The sequence below is a fragment of the Ooceraea biroi genome, chromosome 1 (genome assembly GCF_003672135.1).
Source record: "Ooceraea biroi isolate clonal line C1 chromosome 1, Obir_v5.4, whole genome shotgun sequence".
NCBI classification, from domain to species: domain Eukaryota; kingdom Metazoa; phylum Arthropoda; class Insecta; order Hymenoptera; family Formicidae; genus Ooceraea; species Ooceraea biroi.
The window spans coordinates 21,910,434-21,936,719 of NC_039506.1; the positions used below are offsets into that span (position 1 = coordinate 21,910,434).

Genomic DNA, 26,286 nt, shown 5'->3' on the forward strand with positions numbered 1-26,286 from the left:
ATAATATTGAATCTTCAAGTCGTTTCTTGCTTCTCTCTTCATTCTTAATATTACACACACAATTCGTGAGCGAGATGCAAACGAGATACACAGGTATAAAATGGAAAGATGTACATTGCTATAATGACTTCCATACAATTGTCACATGCACGTGTTATCTACGTTACGCATTGTTTCTCTTAATATTTCACATTAATCTATTAATCTCTCAATTTATAATTTCCGTGGAGACCTACGGTGAAATGTTACTACAGTGAAGAAAATATAGTTTGTAGAACTGTTTGTACATTATGATATGAACATATTAAATTTATATTAATTCTTCTCTCGAATTATAATGTATATAATGTGCCGATTATATACTAGTATACTAAGCAATGGCACTATACAATGTGGAATGGTATGGTTTTGAGATACGATTATTCTTTCATCATTTTGCATGTATTTTTGCAGAAGTCGGAAATCTCATAACTCAGACCGGAATACAATCAAACAAGAGAAATAAGAGTGTAACAATATTCTAAAAAATCATGTCACGTTAACGCCACCATCCTTTAAAGGATTCGATAAATTTCATTCATCTTTTTGAAAAGTTGAGAAAAAGAAGACGCGTTTATAGAAGTTTTGCATACAATAATGATGTATAAAAAGGCAGAACATATCTGACAAGAAGAATATTTAACAATTTTTAGCAAGCTTTCGATACGCACCCGAATTTTCGACTTCTGTAAGAGATAGCACTACTTAAGAGGCAGCGGAAATAAAGACTGACGAGCTTCCCGGATATTGGCAGTTACGTGGGGCAGTGCGAAAAGGAAGAGGAACGAAAGGCTGCCGTTTACATGTTTTTGAATTCGCCGGAACCGTTAGCGTTGAGCATAAGTATATTAGGATTTTCCTTCTCGAAAGCAGTTGCATCTCTACCGCCGGGTCTCTCCTCCTGTCCCCACTCTCCTAAAGTTCCGTGCATCACGTCCGGTAGTTCCTTCAGCTTTTGCTCCTCCTTCTGTGACATTACTCACGGTTTATGGTCAGACGCAAACACATCGTTTACTTTCACGATTTATTTTATGATTTAAATTAATCAACCTTTATATTATTATCGTTCGTAATATAACAAATGCATTTTCTACAGGCATGCTGTTTATCGTAAAGTATTTAAATAATGGACAATACACCCAATCGCGTGTTGAATATTGTAAAGAGAGAGAGAGAGAGTAAACGTTTTCAGATTTGTTTTTAAATAACTAAGTATTTATAATAACTTTTTATGATCAACATAACTGGTGCTTCTTGAAGCTTGTTACGTGAGAAAATTACATCGATTAGAAACGATAGTCATCATTATTGTTTTTCACAAACCTGTTTATCTTCCTGCGCAAACTTATCGAACATGTTCGCGTAAAGTTTCTTCTCTTTAGCTAACTGCTTCTTAATAAGATTATTACAGATTAGAATTTGCTTAGACGCGGCCGTATTCTTCGGCTGTACTTTTACAACCTCTCGGAAATCCTCGATAGCAACTTCCGGCGATGCGAGTCCCAGATACGCTTGTCCTCTTCTGAACAATGCTTTCTCGTTCTGAGGATCCAGCTCTAAAGCTTTGGTACATTGTTCCTTTGCCGACAGACTCTGATCGGTCTTCAGATAACATAAAGCGAGATTTAAGTGAGTCGTCAATGCGATATTGTCTCTCTCCTTTTTCAGATCATCTTCAAAATCTGATGCGGTTTCTATGTATTTGAAGACCTTCTGATATACTTTAATCGCTAGATCTAATTTACCAGACGTGAAATAATTCGTTCCCTTTTCTTTCTGTATCTTTGCTTGTTTGATTTTTTCTGGCGCTTCCATCGACCATAAGTTCGTTTCCTGTAATTAATAATTAAATCGGTAGTCAAAGAAGTTATATAGAAAAGTTATACGATTTTGTTCCATAGAAATAACAGCGTTTTTTAAAAATCATGGTTACCTTCTCGAAGCTCTTCAGCGTCACCTCGTACTCCACGTTTGCGTTCGGCGGGATATTAAACTCAGGGTTTCCTTGTTCTTTAAACGCATATTTGCTCTTGATTAGAATCCTCGATTTTTCGCCGCTGTAGAAACGTTGCAGCGCTACCTCTACACCTTCTATGACTCCCACAGCTGCTCCCTCTCCAAGGATAAATGATACATCCCTTTCTTCAAACACTTGTCCATTATATCTCCCGACCAAATGTACTAATAGCAACATACAGTAATCAAATTAATAATAAAATAAATATACAGAGTAAATATAATGTTTAATGTATTAGATCAGATATTAACCATCCATCAGGCTGTTCTCCTCTGGAGAAGCATAGGGTTTTCCCGCATCGATTTGAAATCTTTCGATGCCCCTATCTTTGCCTGGACTTAGATCCTCTCCGTACCAGTCAAGCAACTCAACCTGAAGAGAAACATGTACATACGTATTAGAATATGCAATCGATCAAATTCTCTAATTAATAAATTAACATGTATATAATGTCGTGTATGTATAGATGTTAAGTTGTGTAACATAAATTTTTTGGACACCTTACACTACATACCTTGGACATAAAGTATTCTAAAAGTATAAAAGTATATTTTTATATATATTTAAAGCACCCTTTCATAACAAAGTACTTTACATCTAGAGTACTTGGCTCCAGATGATAATCGACGGCATCTTGACCTTTACTCACTTCAAACTTTAATGTAGCATCTGGCGGAATCAAAGGTGGGCTACCAGACTGGCCGTAAGCATACTCAGGGGCGCACGTCAGTATAGCAATCTCGCCCTTCTTCATGCTAGCCACACCAATGTCCCATGATTTGATGACACTACCACGTCCAAGATCGAACTTGAACGGCTCGTTCCGGTCTTTGCTGGAGTCGAATTTTGTTCCATCTAAGAGGGTGCCGGTATAATGCACCTTCACCTTGCAACCAGTCGTGGGAGTCTTATCTCCTACTCCTTTCTTGATGATCTCCTTCAGTACACCGTTATCCTTCGCGGGAGACAGATCTATCACGGTCATTCTGCGGGAGTAGCAATTAGATTATTAATTAAATTATCAATTAAAAACTTTCGGTCGCAACGTCGTGGCAGTCCGTGACAGCGAGTCACGTTCGGACTGAGGAACTTTCTCGAATGCTAACGCGAGACAATGATTATGCGGAATAAATGCGGAGCGCGATTATGCGAGTAGAATTACGTATGCCGAGACGGCGAATGGAATACGTACGTGTGTATGTTCTGCCAGATTACGTTCGAGCACCTGTTAGAATCTGTACCTCGTCCTGTCTAAAATAAGCGCAATTGCCTGTACGGTACGCTGCTATACGTGTGCCGGCGGATTCGAGACAACCAATCCTGGCAACAAGCGTTGCTTCGGACTTTGGAGCGAAATCGATTTTGTAGAATTTGCTAGAAACTTCAGTGCCGACGCATACCGACGATCGATGTTCGGTCACGTCTCATGTCACCTCGCGCATCCGCGTCGATCAGGTTTGCGTTATTTTGCCGTCGGTTTTGTCGGGAGCGCTATTATCACCTCGACCGACAACTGGATCGGAGCATATGAGTTTGGTATTGAATATAATTTGGGAAAAATATCTGAATAATTATCGATAATTTGACGCAGTATCACACAAGCCATTTCGCTCGTCTCGCTGCGTCGATGATACAAGCGTGAGATTTTCCTCGTCAATTCCTCGGTTAATTGAGAAGCCACTTTAGGGCCACTTCAACCAAACTCCGGTTAATTTAATCGTCGATTAACTTACAGGGCGATCAACATAAAACTTATATTATTTATACGAGAATTATATTATTAGAGATTTTTATGTTGATCGCCCTGTAAGTTAATCGACGATTAAATTAACCGGAGCTTGGTGAAGTGGCCCTTAATCCGAATCTCGCCAATAGAAAACCTCCTCCGTCGCGATGCGTCGCCAGCGCGCCAATGTGACGGAGGGCAAAGATCGTACTGAGCGAACGCGCGATTTGTCGCGCGCGCCATGTTCTCGTTTCGCGCGCCTCTGCCATTATAAATATCATCGTCGCGAAAGCGGTGTATCTTTTATTCAACTACGGAATAAACGATCGTGAGTGGATCCATTGCGGCGATCCCGGGTCGCGAAGCGTCGCGATCGTCGTCGGCAGGCTCGTGCGTTTCGTTCGTTCCGCTTATTGGGCCGTTGCGCGCCATCCGAATCACGTGAAGACCGAGAAAGGTTATTGATATAAGCCTCGCGAGCGGCGATGTGACCCGTCGCCGTGCCACGGGGTCACATCGCTCTATCGCAGTCGTACTCTATCGCAGAACCGAATTTAGCTCCGGCTAACCTGGCCGACGAACGCTCCTGGCGGAGCTATGGTGGACGCTGTGCCAAGGACGCAAGAGCCGATGCAGAACATGGCCGAGCGCTGTAGGATCTGCTTGGTCAATCACGGCTGCATGACGAGCATGCACGACGAGCATGTGGAGAGCAAGTTGAAAGATCTGACGAAATGCACGTGTATCGACGTAAGTTTCTCGAGATACTTTACCACTTTGTTTCACAACAGTCTTGTGTCACGTGTGATTTCACGCTTGTTCATTATGCGCGCAGATCAAGCACGAGGAGAACTTGCCCAGCGTCGTGTGCCACGTCTGCTTATATAAGCTGGACATGTGGAGCGAATTCAAGGAACGGTTTATACAATTCAATAAGATCCTTTTGGAGCAACTGGAGATTGTAGAGACATCTGATAATACTGTAAGCAGCTTTGATGTTGGTTGTTCATGTGTGAGATGATGCCACTTTGGTATAATATTTCTTGGATTTTTTTCTTTTAGACCAAGGAACTTTCGAAAGATGAGACACATTTGCCAGAAAACACGAAAAGGAAACGTACGAGTGACAGTAGGAGTAATGTCTCTGATAATGAAAAGGTACACTGTAGCTTGAGTAATGCCGTGAACGATATCGTGAAATGCAATGTCAAATTAATTTAATTTTTATTTCGCTTCTATTCTTGTGCGTCTATTTTTGTTACCGTATTTGTCACTGATCGGTAACAGATTACATAAGATGTTCAGGATTTTATGCTCGAGAGAAGAATCACTTGACTCTTAGCTAAATTTAATTCTAGTGAAAATATGAAAATTTGACATGAGCGATTATAAAATAATTGAATATTTTGTTGCAGAAGAAATCCAAGGTAAATATACCTTCCTCAGATATGATAAATATCGACAAATGTGAAACGGACTATGTTATATTGGATACCATAAGCATATCAGATGACGAGGAAAACTCAATGTTGTCCAAAGATCCCTCACACGTGCTCAATGTTCCTAATAAAGACAAACTGAAGAATGCTGAAAACGGCAGTGCTAATCACACGGACGGTAAACTGTCCTCGAGTCCAATGAGAGCCAGATTGCTGCCAGTGAGACGTGGCAGGAACATCGAGCGAAGAAAGGCATCTACGAAACGTTGGGTAGAAAGGAAGAAGGCGCTGCTGGCTGCGACGGGGGAAAAGGTGTCGGACACTGATTCCATAGCGTCCGATGATGCCCAGTTGTCGCCCGTGCAGAAGGCCCGAGCGAAGACGAACGCGGAGAAGGAAGCGGAGAGGCAAAAGAGGATCGCCAAGGTGCTGAAAAATCTCGAGACGAATCTTACGGAGAAATACACGGTGATTCCAGAGTTAGATACGGATTCCGACGCGCGCAAAACGAGATTGCACAAGGACTCGAGCGCTCTGCGACAGAGTAACAAGAACTCGTTGAAACAGAACGAGGAGAAGAACGGCGTTGAGAGAGACAGATCGAGCACCCTCGAGAGCTCGATGGAGAAGGAGAACTCACCAGTTACATTAAGGGGAAAGAACATTTCGAAGGAGGCGAAGAAATCGAAGACCGTCGACGAAGCGTTCGTGCCGCAGTCGCTGAAATCGGAGCTGGTGATCGGCGACACCACGTACATCGTAACGTCAACGTTGATACTCGCGGATTCACCGTATTTTAGTAAAGAGATGCTGAACAATCTCACGAAGGATCCCAAGAGCTTCAATCCTGATGATAGCAGTCAGGAGAAGAATACCGACATCATCGACGCGGTACAGTTGCGACGGATACATCCTGTCGTGTCCAACGTGAAAAACAAGAAATTCATCGAGAGATGCTTGAACATCGATGTGGAGGGCAATGAATTGGCGGTGCTGAAACGCGTGCAAGTCGAATTGGCCGACTTTGTCGAGAAAGAAATGAAGCAGAAGCTGTTCGGTACGAATGACGGCACTGGGAAAGGCGACGGTAGAATCGACAGCGCAGACTCTTTCCAGAAACTCGATCAGAAGTTGAAGAGCATAATAGAGAGAGCGATAAAGAAGAACATTGAGGCCACTATGTTGAGAGATGCGGCTGACGCAGCATGCAGTCAGACATCTACGAAGTTGTCACCGACAACCGTGAAGTCTGCTGCAACCTCACCCGTGTACCAGCCGAAGGTCGTAGTGAAACGCTTGGACATCGCGAAGGAGGGCAAGCAATACAAGATCAATAATGCACACGCGTTGAAGAAAGCCACGCCGAAGAGTAAACTCGCGGGACCGTTCAGTGCTATCTATCGTAAACGCCAAAGCGTACTTCCGATTCGTTACAACGACTACAACACATCCGCCTTGGATTCTAATTCTGATTCGGAGGACTTGATCATCCGAAACGTACCAAAAGCTACGAATCCGAGGACGTACGCGGCGGCGAAACAAGCGGACAACAGTCAGAACAGCGCCGTGAAGAGGACAGAAGCTGCTAGTGTGAGCGTTAAAGTCGCGGATAAAACTGTTACGCCGGTGCTCCTTTCCTTCGTGCAGGATTCAGTAAAAGAACAGAAATCAGAACACGAAGATACCAACAAGATAGAGGGTGCCATAGCCGAGAATCACATTTGCGGTGTGTGTGGACTGACATTTAACAGTCGCAAGAACGTGGAGGCGCACGTTCGCACGCACAAAGCGATCGTGCTACAGAGCGAGAATGCTACGACGCCACGGCAGAACAAGCAGAAAATGATGCGCTGCAAAAGATGCCACGAGATAGTTGAGGCACGTTACGTGAAGGCGCACGTATGCAAGACGGCGATGGAGTTCCACAAGTGTTTCGTGTGCAACTCTACGTTCCGTACTGAGAAGCTTCTCGCGCGTCACTTGAACAGCCACGATCAGTCGGAATTTAATCTTACGAATGCGATCGGCAACAAGAGGCAGTCGTCCGACGCCGACAGTCCGCAGAAGCTGGTCACATCCGCGATGCCGCAGACAGATGAGGATCAAAGAACTGAAACTGCGGCGAAATCGCAGAATGCCTTCGCCGGGAAGAACGACCAGGTTCAGTCGAGCAAATTCGGCGGGAACGCGAAGCTCGATGGCAACGCTGTGCAGAAGCCCAAAGAAACGTACACTTGTTTCGTGTGCGACAAGATCTTCACAGACGAGGAGGTGCTGAAAGATCACTTGCAGAAGCATTGCGACGACCTGAGCGAAGATGAGCAGAGCACCAACAAGGAGCAGTACCAATGTGCCATTTGCGGTGATACGTTGGAGTCGGATCAAGCGTTGGAGGAGCACGTCGGCAAGCACTTGTTCGATGACGAGGATGATAATCCTAATCTGATCAGCGTAAATCAGGATAACGATAAGACAGCCAAGGAAGTCGAAACTTATCATTGCGGGCAATGCTCTGAGATGTTTGATTCGGAAATGTTGCTGGAGATACACATGCAGGCACACGAAGAGGATGTTGCAATAGCGGAATGGGAGAAGCAAACGATGAAGATCTATCAATATCAGTGTATGCTGTGTGAGGAACTTTTTGACACAGAGGCGGAACTAGCGGAGCACTTGGACGTGCACAACGGAAATGCACAAGTTTGCCAGTTATGCGACAAACCGTTCCGTACATTGGAGGATCTGCAGCAACACGTGGCAACTCATTGATGTACAGTATATTATGGATGTTTTGTTTTTCACGTGCATTTGTACAATAGAAATGCACAATTTATCAATTATGACAAAACCGTTTCGTACATCGGAGGATCTGCAGCAACATGTGGCAAATTCATTGATGTACAGTACTTTATCAATGTTTTATTTTTCATGTAACAATTATATGTGTATCCTTAATAACTATAAATAAAACTTTAAAGATTGTCTTTCGGACAGTGATCGGGAAAAGTAAAACATTTTCATATAACGATAAAAATAACAGATAGCTTCTTTTTTTTCGAATTTAACATTTTACAGTTTATATATGCTTCTATAACTGTCATAAGTATATTCTGCACGTAAAGTCGTCTTTGTTATGCAGAGAAAAGAGTTTTAGCACATTTCATTTCAACAAAGAATTTGGCAGTTTAAGAGTTACTATTATACCTCTATACACATATAATACCTATATAAAAATATAATATAATTTGTAAAATGAGTAAAGTGATATTTATAAATTACATCTTAAATCGTTTAGTTATTAAGAGATAATGTTTGTTAATTTGAAAAGAAAGTTATGTTTACTTTATTGCAGTAAGTGAAATATCTTGTATGTTAAAAAGTGCTTTTAGCAATATGGATTGAAAACTTTATATTGCATTCATTGCATAATTTCTAGTGTATTCTAGAACATGTATGTTTTTCGCAATGTATAAATATACAGAATGTCAAGAAATAAGAATAACAAAAGAAAAATATAATTTTTATTTAAAACAATTATTCCCCTCCTCGTACGTCACTTCTTTCTAAAAGAATTTTTATAAATTTATTCACTAACGTTTCCGACTATAATGATATTAATGTTCATCATTTCTTTTGTTTTTGATACTCAGTGTTATAATATTTAAAATATAAACTTAATTTTATTTCTGTTAACTGTAGTGTATAATTAAAATGAAAACAGTTATGTTTGTGCTGAGAACTGCTTGAATAACCAGTTGAAAAGTCTCGAGAATTCATAGATTATTAACTGGATGGCATGCTAAAGTGAGAAGGTTACCGCTACAGTGCTGAATTCCTTCAGTCATGCTCCATTATTAGAGAGTTTAAGTATTGACATATTGAATGTAGCCTTGAATTTTAAATTGTAAATAATTTATGCTTTTATTATGTTTCATGATTCTTTAGTTTAAATACTACACACTATGTTCTTAAATTCAATGCTGCTGCATTCTATGGAAAGAATGTGCATATTTTCATTTTACATGATAGCGATTGCTATCTACCGCTCCATTAAGACTTATATTAATTGTAAACTTAAATGTGTATAAATTTATATATAATAAGATTATATTTTAAGCACTTTTATTGCGTTCTATTAGTAATTTTTTAAACTGACGATACATTCTTAAAATAAAAATGACTGGATTTTGTGAAAAAAATGTGCATAAAATATAAATCCATGTTTAAACGTTTGGGTATATTTATATTGTAATATAAAAAGCAAAGTGCATTTTTATATTAGAAAAATATCTTAAAAACGTTTTAAATACCTATGTTTTCTTTTTTTGCAACGAAACTCTAGAAATTTAAGATAAAATATAAATACCAAACACACAGAATTTGTGAGATTTATCTCAATTTCCTGATCAATCAATTCTGAAAAATGACTAGCATTAGTCTCTATTTTTATCAAATAAAAAAGCATATAGCGGCAGACAAAGACTTTATTTCTATTTAATTAATAAAACCATGTAGAAGGAAATGGAATATCACAGTTAAATATATATTGCTTTATATACGTATAATCGCACTGTTAAATGTTTTTATGACAGTAACTTTATTTTTTACAAAAAGTCAAGTGTGTTTCTCATATGCATACTTCTATCGGTATCTATTTCCTAATTAAAATAATTAAATCACGTAATAGATAAATACTTATCTAATCACAAATTATTCACGTTTGGCTAATAAAATATCTTGTATTTGCATTTCATAATTCAAGAGCAACATCACTCGTCAAGAATCATCACTTAAAAGAAAGTAGTACATATATACATTTGATGCATCTGCTGAGTTTTAATAATTTAACATCTCTCTTTACATATCTGCATAGATTGTAACGCATGAACATTTTGTGAACAGCAATCACACACGATACATACACGCATACTTTATTAATTTCTTTATAATCCTATATCCATTTGATATTGAAAACAAATACTGGAAGCAACGCCCATCTAATGGGCTCAGGAATGATGGAATGTATCCGTTATTAGTAGAAAGCAGAACATACAATGTGCAAGATACCATATAGGTAAAAAAATATACCAGTAATTTAATATACTACCAAAATTTGTTCTTCAAATAATAGAACTGCTCAAAGTATGTTAATTAAGAAACAATGTACAGAAAGATATACATATATAATAATTTAATCCTTCTCATGTCTTGTAAAGAGATTATTTACTTAGGAAATTCGTAGGACATTACATTTTCTGCTTGCGTGCAAACCTTTCGAGGAAATAGAAAAATATCGTCGTACCACCTCATAGTCCTTATCAAACCTTATTAAGTCTTAAGTCGCTTTCAATTTGATTCGCGCAATATATGCTCTTCTAAATATACTTATTTATTTATATTTATTTGAGCCTTTTAGTGCACTTTGTGTATTCCCCTATATCGTGAAGATGACGTTACGCAAAGGAATCTCCTTTCCCAATCGTTCGGCTTAAGAAACAATTATGCGCTCATTATGACACATCTGTCCTAACAGTTTAGGTTTATGGAAATATGTAACTACTATATCTCCCAAGATAAATGGTATTGTTACATTAATGTTGCCTAAAATTTAGACACGAGTAGGATTATCGACATTTCTTCCTATTTAATTATTCCCTTTTACGAATAATAAAAATAACAATAATAGCATGTACAAAAGTACCGAACACAGTATCATCCGCTTGAATAAGTTAACTATTCTTCCTAGTGTGTTGTATTAACACAACAATGACGAGAACAATCGGATTCTCAGCAGTGTTGCTACTTACTCCAGACCCAGAGACCAATTGATGCCTTGAACTATGAACAAAATTAAAGGCTGCCAAGCGACTAGCCACCTCAGCCAATCCAGCAATTGGCCGTACAACACGTGCGGTCGTTGCCATCTGCAATGCTCATTAAGGCGTGCACAATCGATGAAAGAACTGGCATCAAACTTGACAATCTTTCTAACGACGATAAAAAGGATACGGATTGCAAAACATCTTTTTCAAGTCGACCTTTTCCTTGCAGTAAGGGCAAGTCTGTTTCTTTCCTATGATGCACCAGCCCCTGATGCAAAATTCGTGAAAAACGTGTTCACACGAGAGCTTGTACGTGTTCTCGATCACGCCCTCCTCGAGCTCGGATACCAGGAGCTTGTTTCCGCATACTGCACAAACGTTCGGCTCCAGAACTCTCGTCGGGATACTGCCCGGAGTGTAATACTGGAGATTGAATACAAAATTATTCCATAAAAGTCGACAATAATTAAAATGAATATTTTGCCAGTATTATCGTCGACAAGTCGACAATTGACAATTATAAATAAAATTGTGTAGTGTGGAAATTAAATATATAAATAACAATATTCAGATGTGACACCGTACCCCGATATGTGACGCCATTGTGTCAGCGCATATCTCGGCGATGTCTCTGCCCAACAGTCCGAAGTAAAGACCGTAAAATGTGAGCAGTGTGCCCCAGTCCATCCAGATGTGTGGCTTAACGTCGAACAATATATTTATACCCATGAACGTGAATATTATTAACATGTAACCGATTATGCCCAGTACGTAGCTGAGCTTATGAATGAAATAAAACCATTTGTACACTAGCCTGTAAGCGAGAAGAGAATTTCCCACTTTAATATTATATCGTTATCACCGCGCATTATTGTTGATAACTATTCAGTATTACCTAGGTGTTGTACCTTCTATTGGTCTTTCAATAGCTTTTCTTACTACTAGACTCGTTATGCACGACGATAGGAGCCATAGAAATATGAATCTCCACCAGTGATTCTTCAAACTTATCCCAAACGGGATAATCCACAGTGCTATTAGTGTTACAAGCTGCAAGGAGAAATATTTTAATTTCTGCGCACGTTTCCTTCCGGATTTTATATGGGACAGGAATAATCACTTTACTTGATATGATTTAAAGTGCCTCTTTTTCCATTCAAATAATATGATTTGCGCCAGCGTCAATGTTATCAACAATACAAACAGCATCTCTGCGTGCATGGACTCGTGCCCTTGATGCTGTTCGTGCATCTTTATGTGCTCTACTCTGAAAATTAGATTTTATGAAAGTTGATTTATTTCCTTCTTTTGAACTTTTCAGTCGAGTCAAAACATGAAAGTTAAAGAATTCATTTCCTCAATGTTGCAACGTACCTCCATTTTTCCTCTGGCAATAACTCTGCTTCGCTCTAGAAATATAAAACATTAGAAATTGCAGTTGTACAAATTTCTGCAAAGTCTTGGAACATATAAACTTGATGTAAATACAAGACTTTCTAACAAAGCGTTTATCGTATCAATATTGGTGTATCGTAACAATATTAGAGCTACAAATGTAGAATAATGCCTTTCGTAATAGATAATTATAATAGTTAAAGCCTATGTAGGCTTGAAAAGGTTAGATAGAAAAATATTTTCTGCAAATGAGCACGTGACACAAAAGAAAGCAGGTGAAAAATTTTCCCTAAAAATGCGACCATTATTATGATCATTTCTAATCAAAACGTTGCTAATGTTCGTTAAATTATCATAACACGTCAGCAGAATAGCAACATGACTTGAGAGGTTATGTTTTGGTAAATGTGTAGCACTTTGATGCTATTAGATAATTCCAATCCGCGAAATTATGCACCTACTTTATTTGGCATTTGGTGCAAATGCTGTATGTCCATTGTAAATGCTGTATCTCATTAATACGCAAAGAAATATGCGTTAATATAACGATTAAGGCTGCCGACGCGTTACACGCACATACGAGAATGATGTACGCGCCGAGCAATCGCCATTCAACCATCTACATCCATCATGTGTTGAAGTCTTTTAACAATGAAGGAACAAATGGTATTCTCTCTCTTCAGCCTAATTTCTAAATTTTGTCATGCCCTTGTACTTATTTGGTATTCCATGGATTTTTTTAAGACAATGCCGAGTCAAAGATTTTCCTCTGATATTTTGCGCTGAAAACGCCGCAACTGTAGTTAACCTCTGCTTTTACACGCGAACGTGAAAAAATTAAAATATAGTTTAACGATATTAATAATAAGTAAGACGTGAATTGTGAGACGCATTTATATATACATATATTCGTGTGTAAAATTAACATAAAGATATCACATGGCAATAAAATTTAAGTTATCGTGATAAAGCTGGAATCATTAATTATCGAAAATTCATTACGAGGTAACTATATATTAAGAAAATTTCCGAAGTCGTAGTTATTAATAGAATTTTAATTTATTCTTGTGCAAGATCTCATCTCATTTCATAGAATATATCACATATTCCATTTATATATTTATTTATACATTTATTTCAGCATTAAATAATCTCAACTATTTCATACACGTCGCATCAATCTTGCAATCGATAAGTATAAAATATAATCACTGAAAAGCTCCGTTTCTAAGATCCTCCATTATTAAATTTCCCTCGAATTGAATATATGCATTCATTCGATTCGTCTCTTCGATTTGAATTTGAATTTAAATTCGAACGGGCGAACGCGGCGGAGGGACACGTCGCACGAATCGAATTCAAACGGTGCGCGCGCAGCGGGATACGCGGATACGTACACGCGGCTCCACCAATCAGCGCGCGCCGGGGCGCCGCGGCGATAACCTACGCCCGGCGCTGCGAGCGCGCGGACGGCGGAGCTGCCAATTCACTGCGCTGAGTAGCAATATGAACGTCAGCGGTACCGTTCGCTGAGGGAACGCGCGACGTGACAGAATTCTATCGCCGTGTAATCGCGCGCCGTACCTGTCAGCGGGTCGCGCGGCCGTCCTCGCAGTGTGCTCGCGGTGTGTGTTGAGTGTCGTGAACTGGTTACGTTCGCCGCACACGTGGATACGTGGACCTCGTCGGACTTGACCCTCCGCATCTTCGGGAGGATACCCCGCCAGTCGTCGTCGGTCCCGGTCGCGCCGAGGTCGCCGAGGGATAGCTTTCGGTGAGTGACGTAGAATTTGCCCGGGATTGTATCTTGCGTGTGCGAGAGAAAGAGAGAGAGAGAGAGAGTGAGTGAGAGAAAGAGAGAGAGAGAGAGAGAGAGAGAGCGCAGCGGTACGCTGCTGGAACAATTTGCGATACTCGCATCTGGATCTCCGTCGACAGCCGGCCGCGTTCCGGCATTCCTGCCGTTTGCCTTTGCGTGTCACTCGTCTTTGACGGGCAAAAAATTGTTTTCACGCATCGAGAGCACTGTGCGCCCGTTCCCGCGTCCTGTCGCAAAAAGCGGCTCTCGAAATCCGGGAGAAAAACGTGCACGCCCTGCGTGCGATGGTGCGCGCTCTGCAAACGAGAGGATAATTATTGCTATTGTACGTTACACGTCAGTATCGTTAAGATACGCGAGAGGCGGTGTTCGGCGCCTTCAGAAAAATATTCCCCGAATCGAGAGAAATGTCAGTACCGCTTTATTCCTCGCCAAGTGGTATCCAGAAGCACCGGCGTGTCATTGCATGTGTGATTGCAATTCGCTCAAAGGGACAATTATCGCGTTTTCGAGTCGCTGGAGCACAATCGAACGTTCTCACAACCCGTGTCCGTTTTCCGCGAGCGATAATTAGCCACTATGATAATTAGATTCCGCTGTTAGCGTCCGCTTTCAATCCTTTCCAACGACTCCCTCAAGGACTTCACACGATTGTCCTAACTAGCGATTAGAGGTGTGTTGCCGGTCACCTTTTTTTCCCGCGTATCGAGAATTTTATCCGTCTGTTCCATACACACGCATACACATGCGGAGATATACGCATGTACACCCACGCGCGCGAATGTACGCACCATTTATCTCGCCGCGAGATCGGAAGCTCTCGCGTTTCTCGCAAAGAAACGAGCTTTCCTCAAGACGCAGTTTAACAGGTAACCACCGTATACAGGGAATCGCGGAAAAAGTCACGTCGCCGTGCCGCGAGTGCTGACCCTGAAGACGCGCCGCGGAATGCGGAAAACGTTGCGGATAAGGTCAATAGTTTCGCGACCGATCGATCGGCCGCCGTTCGATCTCCGGATCTCCAATATCGGATCCGAGGATCGCGTTCGTTCGCCGTGGCTCATTTGTATCCCGAATCGAGCGATCGAGCGGTGCGGTGCAACGCGATAAAATGCATCCCCGCATGGCGCGAGATTTATCGATCGTCCTGATTTATCGTCTCGTCCCGCTCATTAATTACGACAATTACAATAATTCATCGACGCGCTCCTTCTCCTTCGCCCGATCCCGCTCGCGTGAGAATCATCGCCATGGACGGTCCATATCCACATCGGTGAGTAACAAAACTTCCCGTTCCTGCTCTTGTCCCGCGTTTAGCGTTAATCGTGATTGCCATTCGATTGCCACACCTAGATGAAAAATCGGACGCGATCGGCCACGCGAGGTGATTAAAACTAGCACGTGCTTCACGCTAAAGGAATGTATCCGTCTTTCCGTAGTATATGATGGAATGCACGCTTAAAAGCCCTGATTAATCAACGCCATAAAAGTGATCTTATTTAAAAATGCACAGCAGCTTTTTATCGTGTGAAATATAGACGTGACATATATTATTAATATCTTCGGTTTTACTTCCGCACGAGATTTCGAAAATTAAATCATTCCCGTGCCTGAAGAGGCCGAATTACTTTTCTCGCTCCCATTTATGGTTACGCCCTCGTGGTACAGAGCGATTAATGTGATTTGCGTTCCTCGGGAACGCGATAATGCGGTCTCTCTCGCCGGTGCACGCGGAACGGGCGTAAAGTCGGGGAACTCCGAGGGAGCAAAGTCCTCTGGCAACAACGGTCGTTTGGATGTCGTACAAATTGGCGGGCCTCCAGGTTTCCATGCTCTCACCCGCTCCGCGAGTATCGCGTTCCTCTCCGTCAGCTTCCGCGTCAGTTCAGTTCAGTACGCCCGCACTTCCATCGCGAGTAAATACCCAGGCGCCACGTGTATCCGTTCGAGAACCCAGCTTGGACACGTCAGCACAAATGCACGATGCTTCTTATATCACATATCATTCATAATCGCGCGTGATGTTCCGCGAGATGCTGCAAAAGACGACTTAAAAATGGATCTTTCTTGACGATAATTTTCGGGAATGCGTACAGATACTGGCCCATATTCAGAACGCGTTTACGACAATAAAAGCGCCTCTAAAGCCCGTTTTAGACTATGCAATAGCTATATTGCACTAGATTTGACGCAATTTTTTGCTGCAAGAATTGCTTGTCGTTGAATGCTTGCCGTATTGTGTTTTATACTGAATAATGTAAAGGCGAGAAGCGTGGCGATTGTCATAACCTTGTCCTAATCATAAACAAACAAGTAAGAAAAGTTCTTTTGTAGAAAAAGTAGTGGAAAAAGTTTTTCTTCTTCGATGTTTTTTTCTGCACTAATGCAGGCAGCTAAACAGATGTAGGTATATACTTCTTGTATTATACATATAGTGTAGACAGTTCAGCTACAACAATTTCTTGCTTTAAAAATCTTGCGCAATATATTGCATAGTAAAACGGGCTTAAAAGTGGCTTATGAAAATCACCTGATTGGCTGAGAAGCCACATTAAAGGCGCTTTTATCGTTGTAAGCGCGTTCTGAACACGGGCCAATTATGCATACATGTATGCATGGGGCGTGTACGAACATCGTGATGGTTAAATGCGAACGGATAACAGAAGGGTTTATTTTACAATCTGCTTTCACAGACATCTCATTTGTGGCTTGTTTGCGGGGAAACACAATGCCCGCTGAAAAAGCAGAGCGAGCTTGTTTGACGAAAATGTTATTCCGCGCGTTATCGGATCGTTACGCGAGTCAGAACCCGCTCGTTCTCGCTCGTTCTTTTACCAAGTGATCCGCGGGCAAACTCAGAGCGGAATCTAATCTGGGGCGGAATGGTGCCTTGCTTTGCCTCGGTGTACTCACCGAATTTGGAGCGCCGTCAACGAGCGGAATCAATGGCTTTGTCGGTTGAGGCGGTACAAGGACAAGAAACTGCTCGTAAACCCACTACGACGCCGTAAAATCGCTGTAACGCTGAAATCACGCCATAATAAAAACGCTTATATCAGTCGAGAGGGGGAGGGGACGATCCGTCCGTTACGATTTTATCAAACGGACTGATAATGGAGTTGCAGATCGGACACGTGATCGCGATAACGCGCCTCTACAAAGCTTCTACAAACGATCCCGAGCTACCTTCGTTGCGTTTTGCAACGCTGTCGTAACCGCTGAAATACCGAAACCTCCGATCGTTAGGTAAGCACGTACACGATTTTCGTAAAGGAGGTTCGAGTTGAAAGCTACGGGGTTACCGTGCCGGGCGCGTAGAGGGAATCCACCATCGCGATGCGTCGTAAACGCATGATTAAAAAGGTCAACGTATGTGCGGCGCTATCTTAAACGTCGGAGCCTGTAATCATTGACGTCTCGCGTAATTGCACGCTGCTTCGCGTGAGGTATATATCGCCGTTAAACCGCGCTGCAAGTTTAAGGCCAAGGATGTGTGGCGATTGCTCGGCGGAGAGTTCGTCTCGCGAGAGCCCGTTTGCCACAGAACAGCACGAGGAAGAACAAATACGAGTAAACGCATCCGGAATCGATGCAACGAGCATCGCTGTTGCGGTGCACCATCGTTTTGCTGCATCATTTTGCGATTGTTACGCCAATCTCTGCTACCATAACTATCGCACGCGTTATCATCGCTCGAACGTTACGCTCTCAAAATGTTGCGAATCGATTCTCGCGGAATCGTCGATCGAAAATGTTTACTTGGAATCCGCAGACGCGGAGAGATATTCATCTCAACGTGCGCGCGTTTGTTTTTCGTTTATGGAAATTTCATTCAGTCAGATTTCGTGAAAGGTTGTTTTTCCCATCTCTGTCCCATCTCTCGCGTTGTCCGAGTCCGATTGCCGAGTGTTTCATCGTACCGATATCTATCGGGATCCACCTGTTGAGAATAACTTTCGCCATTACGGATGCATGCTATAGGCGGTTGCGTCTATAGGATGAGGCCCGCCATAAAGCTTTCCAGTGATGCGTGCATTCCGCGGACGGACGGTAGCGTTTCCTGCACGAATACCGTAAGAGAGGAGAAAACAACGCGTACGCCAAGGCTTCGAGAAAAGTGTACCGCCGCCCCGAGAAGGCACGCGGACGCGAGAAAAATCATGGACGATTGCAAATTCCACCGGGTTCTGACGTGCAAATCGCCGTGGCCGTAATTCTCTCATGGCGCGGCCGGTGTGCACCTCTCTCGTTCTGCACCTGCCCACGTCGCGCAACGCACGTTAAATCTATGAAAGGACGTTGCGTGGGTAATGTGGAGCGGGACGGTGAATGGAATGATCGGCAGTTACGCGTAAACAGCGGCGGCTCTTTTGCTTGTACTGCAAATCGCGTAATCTATCATTTCACACGTAATCCGTGCAGTCGGGTGCATCGTTTTGGACTTGTGCGCGCGCACGTTTCTTTCCGTCTTGTCGCTTCCCGAGATAGAGAACCTTCAGGTTTAATCACTCGTGTAATGCTAAGGCATCATTAATCTCTTTGTTTTTTTTACGTTACATCATCATTTTAAACGAATCATGATTGAACGATGAGAGATACCATCTTGAAATCTCTGTTCTCATTTATCTACGGCTTGATTTTAGTTCGATGGAATTTTCGCTCGAGATCTCATTACCAAAACATTAAAATATTGACGGTTAAGAACGACAGATGATAAGCAATTGAAATAATAATTCGCGAAAACCGTCAATTATTAACTTTATTCAGTCAAGCGCTTTTAATACGCTGGTTTTATTCAAAGATTTTCCATTAGCATGAGAAACGCCAGCACTCTGAGCTACATCCGCCAGCTTGTTGCCTATCGATCTTGTACTTTTGATCGCCGTTTTCATCTCGATGTGATCGACATGCTGGAAATTCGGTTTCGCAACGTGTAACGCGAAAGCGACGTCGCCACTCATCCGCCGATCGCTACGTGACGTGTAAAGTGAAATCACGGAAAAATCCGCTCGTAAATTTTCCCCGCGTCACGCAATCATCAACGGGACAATATTTACTCACGCGTGTGCCGCCGTATCGCGATCGCAATTCATGGAGTTGCACTTTAACGAACGCATGCGGCACACGCATTATTTTATTCCACATTTCTGTTGTCGCGTCTCACGTTTCGCACGCAATTAGTCGTAATCGTTTTACAAAAATGTTTCGAGCGCTTTTAACACAGCGGGAATGAAAACGCGGAAAGAAAGAGAGAAAAGAGAGCACCGATTTAATCGCGATTATTCGAGATGCAGCGACGAGACGCGGTCACCGCGTGATAAATTGTGTGACAGCTCGCGGGCAAATGATTATTTCCTGGCGACGTGTCCAGGAGGACGTAAGAAGATTAAGAAATCATTCCGCGATGGAGATCAGCGATGCGCACGTATATTTAAACGATAAAACGTGCGCGGGTAATAAGGTACACATGCATCTGCGGAACGTTTTGCCGGTAAGCGTCTACGAAGCTATTAAATATCGTGCGATGGCAAGTCGAGCTTTTTTTCCAATTTTTCCGATACGAGAGACCGCGTCGATTGGATAACCGCGGTGCCGCGACGTCCGCGTTTAGGCTTCCTTTCCACATACCGTACAATTACTGGCGAAACCTATTTTTCCTTTCAATAAACCATGTGGAGAGAGACCGTTGCGTAACGAGACCGATGAAGATTTATCGCTGGCGCGTCGCGCCTTTCCCCGGCCGCGAATTATGCCGCTTTACAATCAGATAAAGTAGCGCATAATGACGCCAGAGATAGCGGTAGCGCTAACGAGTCCGATAACCCAGATAATTCGTGTATTAGCGTCGAGAGTGTGCCGAGAGAGGCGGGGGCTCTTCAGCTCCCGCAAGTTCGTTTGCCGAGGGAGAAGAACGGCGTGATGATTTGATCGGTTACGTACAAGAGAGAAAGAGGGAGAGGGAGAGAGGGGCAACACTCTAATCGATCAAATTAAATTTAAACATTAATTTATTAATTAAAGAACTTTATTGTTAATTATAGAATCACAAATTTATACAATTAAGAAATTATTATTTTATATAAGTGAAATACAGAATACACACACACACACACTATCGCATTTTTGATTGATATTATCTTGGTTAGAGAAAATTATTATTATTATAAAGTTATGAAAATGCGAAACTGTTGCTATTTAAGTTACACTTACATCTCATTTTCTGATACACATACACACGCGCACATGAAACAGCAATTGCTTGAAGCCTCGATGGTTCTTTCAGATCATTATTATAGATTTCCGAGGCGATTTTGAGAGCAGATCGTTTTCGCATGCAAATCAAACGGGCGGGCTCGCGTACACACGAGCGATCGCGATCGCCCGCGCGGTTTACAGGTGGTGTGCACGATGTGTAGTAGTCTGTAACGGGGTTACATGCAGCCTCCAGTGAATGGCCGTCGCCGGTTAACTGCCGCCTCCAACGGTGCTGCAATTTTCCGATGCCTTGGCACCCCATTTCTTATCCCCGCTCTCTTCGCTTCCCTGGGCCCCCTTCGGCCGCAGTTCGTGCCATTATCGTTCTCTTCGGTCATTGATGTGCAAAGCGGAGGAACTCCTCGCACCCACGTGCGAATCGTCGACCCACTATCTGCCCGGTCGCGTCCCCGTTTAATATCTAATACCGGGCATTCGATCGCGATAAATCGGACTGCAACAATATGATGCAAGCTAATGCCGCTCGCTAACGACGAGTAGGCGTTGCTGTGTAACTTGTATAACATGTAACGCGCGTACATTGGAATTATGATTATTTTCAGGAAGCTTCGCAGAATCGCAGCGTGTGTAGAAGTAATTTAATATAGGCAACTATCAGGTTGCTTCTCTTGCCGTGGACCGGTTCTTCTCTTGAAGTGGATCGATAAAATGGAAATGTTGAAACGTAACGTCGGAATCGGAGGAACGAAAATCGAACTTCCAAGTAAAATGATAAACGATTTAATACTTCAAATGCGCGAGGAGAAAATGTCTTTTTGCGGGATATCCCGGCGATTAATCAACCAAGATTCGAGGCGCAAGTTCTTGAATGAATTTGGGATAACCGTTACGTAACGATCCCACGCGGGATGTCGTAAACGCGCACAAAAGCACGGTACTCGGAGAATCACGATGACACAACGTTCGGAGGGATACCGTGTGCATGCCGCGAGGTCTGCAACGGTGGTCGAAAGTGGGTTATCCGAATGGAATGGAACGGCGAGCGATAGGTATCCGATTTTCTCTACCGGTCGCTTCTGCTAATTCATTACACTCTCTCTGCAAAGCGCGCGGCGTCTCGGTTTTAGCGCGAAACCGTGGAAATAATTATCATGTACGTGAAATCACACGTCACGCAGTCGCGGCGCGGCGGCGTTATTAATTAATCGGTTAAATCTCGTTAAACGCCGCGAAATTATTTCGCGTCCGTCTCGGCGCGTTCGGTTTGCTATCCCCTAATTATGCAGTGATGCAGTGGTTCTTGCGACTACTTCTACCTTGTCTAATGCTACATTCCTGGGATGTTCTGTTAAAGTTTCGAGTAGAAAGTCTCTGAAACGAGAAGTATTATTGAGAGGCATTAATCGCACGTCAAATTGACGTGCACCGTAAACATGAGATCTTAATGCGGAAGTTTGAGGCTCGGTGTGACATACTTTTGGGTATACAAATTTATCTCTTAAATTACACGCTGTAAACTTTAGTCTCACGTCTCACCTCTCACGACTCGCAAATCATTTGATGTATTACGAAATATTAAATAAATATTTGAAAAATGATATACACCGGATTACATACAGGTCGCGCTTAGTTCCTCACTGTTCTCTTCTTGCGCGATCCATAATACAACTGATTACTCGTTTCCTCTCTCTTTTTCTCATCATTTGTACGTAATTGCACACGAACTGCATGCAATATCCACTTTGGTGTGACACTCTCTGCAACGCGACAAGCGAACACAAATCGATGATAACATGATCTAATCTTGAAAGTATGTTCGGTTACGATCAGTGATGTCACTGATGCGTATCGCATATGAGACCGACGTCGAGGAAGCCGGATCTGAAGCACGCGTAGGAATCGCGTCAGGAAGAGATTCTGCAGGATGAGATTTCTGCAGGAGAGAAAGAGAGAGAAACAGAAAAAAGAGAGACACGGCGGCACGTGTTAGCGCGAGACCAGCGTGCACCATAACGAACACAAGAAGTTACATCGTGCAGGCCGAGTGAAAGGATTCCTTGGCTCGCACTTTTACGCGCAACCTCGGACGTGACGCATAAAGTGCTATTCGTCATTTCCGCTTTTGCGTGCCGCCGCCGTATATCGCTCTTGGGCTCGTCTTGTGACTGTGATATAAAAGTACGGGGCGAGAGAGCCGGTTCATTGTGTGCCACGTTAGATGAAATCGGTGAAAATGCGATAACGTGCATTCCTTCCTCGTATCTTTTCCCCTTTGTCCGTTTACGGTTGTCATGGACTGAATTCTAGCTGAAAAGAAAATTTTTATTCCTGCAGATTTTCTTTAAGCTCACCTTCTCGCGCGAAGCGCTCTTACTTTAATCCGGATATTTATTTTTGTAATGTACTCAGTCCTTTGAATTTTCCTCGCGAAAGGCAAGGTTCAAAAGCTGATATTGGAGAAGTAGGAGTCATAAGTAACTTGGAATGGATCACAGAAAAATTTAAATTTTTTAGGAAATACTATAAAATAATTTTTCTTTTACGTTTCCATCCCTTTGAAGCGCGAATGTTTATGTCGCAACATTTCATTAGTAAGTGTCTCCAGTACTCGAGTGCGACGCTTCTTGGCTTCGCAGATACTGCCTGCAATTTTAATTCAATCCCACGGGGTTTACTCTCTCGGTCGCAGAGAAAGTCCTTGCTTTAACAATAATGCAATTTCTCGCCAGCTTCGCAAGTTGAAAACTCGGTTCTATTAAATGGTAATATTTTTTATAATTAAATTTGGTGCAACTTGCAACAACAATAAACGATCACGGGAGGGAATCGAAAAAAATTGTACTTTATAAAAGATATTTTAACTATGTCGCGCATTAGCGATGTATTTCTTTGTTAACTATTGCAGAGAGCTTTCTGTGAATTTCTTAAAGAGTCGGTAAAGATTGTTTTATCGACGAAGGTGATGAAATCGCAATAACAATAGTAAAGTGAATGCGTAATTATGCAATTTCCATCAAATCTCAAGGCGGAAATTCTGACGGGAATATATTGTCGAGTAATGTGTAACTGTATGCAGAGGTAAATGAGAGATCCATCGAGTGCAACGAAGCGCGGAGTCTGAAATGAATGGGAGCATGTCTCGCGGTTGAGACGGAGACAAAGTACCGTAAGGAGGGAGACGCTCGATCGAAGTGAGCATTGGTTCCGTAAGGAGATTTCAATTTGCGGTCTTTTATTCGAGCGTCTATCTGTAGGTACGTAAATCCCCTTGAACGACAGCAAACGATATTTTTATCGAGTTCTATCGACGCGACACGGTAGCTAATTCGTACAAATTGATAAAGATTCGAGGGAACAGCGTACCGCAATATTTACCGTAAAATAATTTCCGAAGCGTTGCAGCGCGCATCATCGTTAATACGCAGTTTCGTTACCATGCATTCTCGTGTTCCTGGAAAACGATATTGGAATTGCGCACGTTATTGGGATTGCATTATTACAGGAATTTCTCTTTGACCGGAAATGACAAGAAAGTTTCATCAGTCAGCTGGGATTTTTATTTCTTCACCAGCCACGCCATTATCAGCGAAGTAAACATCTCTCCAATCGTAGCTCGACATTTAAGTTTCACTGACGTTGCTGATGAGGTTTCTTTTGCGTAGCTTCCAATGTTCTCTCTGTTTGACAATTTTTCTTCTTTTTGACAGTCCTAGAAATAGGTAAAGTAACCGCATGAATCACGCAATAAAGTTACCCGCATTAATTTTTACCGTAAAACGAGACGGGAGATTTCGTGAAGATAAGGCTTTCGTAGCTTAACGGGTTCTCTCGCTCACCTTCGACCTTCAAGAGTGCCTTCGGCACCTTTTCTACGATTCACTTTGGACGCTCCCATTGAACTTGTCCCGAATTCTTCGGAGCTTGCTAGTCACGTTTCTTCTAGCCGCGAAGCATAATTAACCGTCGCTCTGATCCATTTCCATGCGTGACATTCCACAAGCGAACGTTCGTTCATCCGCAGATCGGCTGGACGAGTCAATGACTCGCGGAGAACGAAATCGAATGATGCTCGACGACATTTCCACGCGAGAATTCGCTTCGGGCTGCGAGCAGATCAGAAACCAGTTCTTGAAGAAGCAACTTCCTTACTCACGAAATTTATTTAATTCTTTTTTAAATTTATTTAATTATCATCATCTCTGATGCAAAAGCTGAAGAGAATCGGACGCGTGATTCCGACAAGAATCAAATGATTCTTTCAATGACGTATATCTTTTTATTAAGCAAATCAAGCCACGACGAATTTCGTGCTGCCGTTTGCCATAATAGAAGGGACCCCTTTCGCAGGGTTTGTAACGAATAATTACGATTCCCCATAAATTCCTCGCGTAAGTATTCAACCGCATTTTCCTCTCGTGACGATAATAATCGGCGCAGGGTCAGGAATGTCGTGAGTGTCTGCTCGTAATTCGGCACTCTCAGACCGAGTTGGTCGCACGTTTTGCCGCGTACATACGTGCGTCATCGTTTCTTCGGCGACCTACATTCGTCAATTATTTTATGCTGCGTCCAATATTTTTCTCGTTGAGCGCGCGTGTCTTTAACAAAGACTTCTTCGTGTCCTCGACATTTTTATCGCGAGAGATACGTCGCTGGAAGGCTTTCTCTGAACTTTTGAGCCTTGCACTAACTTGCACATTTTCTAATCCGACGTCTTGTCCTGTGGTGTCTTTTTTCATCTTCAGCTTCCAAACTTTTTGCATTAAAAAACTACGTACGATCTACCTCTGCAGTTCATCCATGTAGTTTCTTTCGAGCGAACACTTGCCGAGTAACATTATCGTGATTCGAACGACCCAGATTGTAATCGCTACGTAGGTAGACGTCCGTTTATTACCAGTTCGTGATATATCTTTCGATGTACTTACGACGACGGATAGCTGCGGCGTGTTTCAACGGTCGATATCACGCCCTAAAAAGTTCGTCAGTGCAACGTGACTTTCCCTATTCAGACTCGAGAAACACCGAGGAAATGAAACGTCCTATTCGGCAGCGAAGTGCCAAAGTATACTGTCCGACCTTTCGCCACGTACGAGGGCCTATCAGATCAAGCCGATTACAACGAGGAGAAGAGATGCTGGGGAAGCGTAATTGCGAGAACGTTTTATCAGATACAAATCACGAAAGCGGCGTTTCATATTATTCGTTCATTATTTTTTTTATTATTTTTTTGAACGTTTCAGCAGCAATTTAATAAATTTAATGGATTCTTGTAAATATCATGCGTTTTCGAGAGAGAAAAAGAGTATACTTTGATATCACGATTTAATCTATGAAAAAGAGAAATAAATCGAGAAAATAAAGAAATAAAGTTTAGTGCGCTGTTTGAATAATTCTTACAATAAACAGTTGCAAGAGAGAGAACGCACCGTGTAAAAACGACTTTCTGTCCGACAACTCGACGAGTTATCTTTAAGATTCCGATACGACGCGGTTGAGAAACGCGTTTTCTTATCTGAATGTAGGCGAATGTTTCTTCCTCTGGAAGCAGAGATATTTCAAGGGACAACCTTGGGAAAGAAATCGATATCAGGCGCCGCGGCTAGACTTTTGTAGGACACAAGGTAACAAGTGAATACGTAACAATCAACCACCCACGGAGAGGCCCAGCACCCACCCTATTTAATACCCTACTCCTATTCTAACCCTCGCTTGAAAATGTGCACCCTTTCATAGAACTCTGCTAAGCTCGGATCGTTGAATGCGTGATGTCCCAAGCATTTTCTATTAATAATAGAAAATTAAATTATAAA

General features: G+C 42.3%; 4 protein-coding genes across 8 annotated transcripts in view; 2 read left to right on the forward strand and 2 right to left on the reverse strand.

Moving 5' to 3' along the window:
- Positions 1-22: 22 nt before the first annotated feature.
- On the reverse strand, positions 23-3,402 carry LOC105278480 (FK506-binding protein 59). The gene is made up of 6 exons (XM_011337596.3): positions 3,249-3,402; positions 2,706-3,042; positions 2,308-2,428; positions 1,973-2,220; positions 1,363-1,872; positions 23-1,006 (listed from the first exon to the last, which is right to left on the reverse strand). The coding sequence occupies exons 2-6, from the start codon at positions 3,039-3,041 to the stop codon at positions 839-841; spliced, it is 1,383 nt and encodes a 460-aa protein (XP_011335898.1). The 5' UTR covers position 3,042; positions 3,249-3,402; the 3' UTR covers positions 23-838.
- A 575-nt stretch (positions 3,403-3,977) lies between these two features.
- LOC105278477 (zinc finger Y-chromosomal protein 2) lies at positions 3,978-8,736 on the forward strand. 2 transcript variants are annotated; one of them, XM_011337594.3, is made up of 4 exons: positions 3,978-4,532; positions 4,618-4,764; positions 4,845-4,940; positions 5,201-8,736. In XM_011337594.3, exons 1-4 carry the CDS (start codon positions 4,380-4,382, stop codon positions 7,988-7,990), a joined length of 3,186 nt encoding a protein of 1,061 aa, XP_011335896.1. In that variant the 5' UTR covers positions 3,978-4,379; the 3' UTR covers positions 7,991-8,736. The 2 variants fall into 2 exon arrangements, with proteins under 2 accessions (XP_011335896.1, XP_011335895.1); XM_011337593.3 differs by having other exon boundaries at positions 3,979-4,532; positions 5,198-8,736.
- Positions 8,737-9,688: 952 nt separating this feature from the next.
- On the reverse strand, positions 9,689-13,054 carry LOC105278476 (RING finger protein 121). The gene is made up of 7 exons (XM_011337592.3): positions 12,900-13,054; positions 12,418-12,452; positions 12,169-12,310; positions 11,939-12,093; positions 11,629-11,857; positions 11,231-11,466; positions 9,689-11,145 (listed from the first exon to the last, which is right to left on the reverse strand). The coding sequence occupies exons 1-7, from the start codon at positions 12,933-12,935 to the stop codon at positions 11,025-11,027; spliced, it is 954 nt and encodes a 317-aa protein (XP_011335894.1). The 5' UTR covers positions 12,936-13,054; the 3' UTR covers positions 9,689-11,024.
- An 858-nt stretch (positions 13,055-13,912) lies between these two features.
- The window catches only part of LOC105278475 (protein kinase C and casein kinase substrate in neurons protein 1), a 54,419-nt gene continuing 42,045 nt past the window's right edge, over positions 13,913-26,286 (forward strand). For 2 of the 4 annotated variants that reach the window (XM_011337587.3, XM_011337590.3), the window contains exon 1: positions 13,913-14,212. The gene's annotated coding sequence lies outside the window, so the exon portion shown is untranslated. The remainder of the gene's footprint in view (positions 14,213-26,286) is intronic. The other 2 variants (XM_011337589.3, XM_011337591.3) reach the window with 1 other exon arrangement.

Bases quoted from the DNA above. Each gene is read 5' to 3' on its own strand.
- LOC105278480 (XM_011337596.3), bottom strand. From the start codon at position 3,041: ATGACCGTGATAGATCTGTCTCCCGCGAAGGATAACGGTGTACTGAAG. The intron at 2,221-2,307 runs GTTAATATCTGA...TGTTGCTATTAG, and splicing joins GGAGAACAGCCTGATGGATG to TACATTTGGTCGGGAGATAT. The intron at 1,007-1,362 runs GTTTGTGAAAAA...GTAATGTCACAG, and splicing joins TTGCGCAGGAAGATAAACAG to AAGGAGGAGCAAAAGCTGAA.
- LOC105278477 (XM_011337593.3), top strand. From the start codon at position 4,380: ATGGTGGACGCTGTGCCAAGGACGCAAGAGCCGATGCAGAACATGGCC. The intron at 4,765-4,844 runs GTAAGCAGCTTT...TTTTTCTTTTAG, and splicing joins TAGAGACATCTGATAATACT to ACCAAGGAACTTTCGAAAGA. The intron at 4,941-5,197 runs GTACACTGTAGC...ATTTTGTTGCAG, and splicing joins ATGTCTCTGATAATGAAAAG to AAGAAATCCAAGGTAAATAT.
- LOC105278476 (XM_011337592.3), bottom strand. From the start codon at position 12,935: ATGGACATACAGCATTTGCACCAAATGCCAAATAAA. The intron at 12,311-12,417 runs GTACGTTGCAAC...TCTAATTTTCAG, and splicing joins TTGCCAGAGGAAAAATGGAG to AGTAGAGCACATAAAGATGC. The intron at 11,467-11,628 runs GTACGGTGTCAC...TTCAATCTCCAG, and splicing joins CAATGGCGTCACATATCGGG to TATTACACTCCGGGCAGTAT.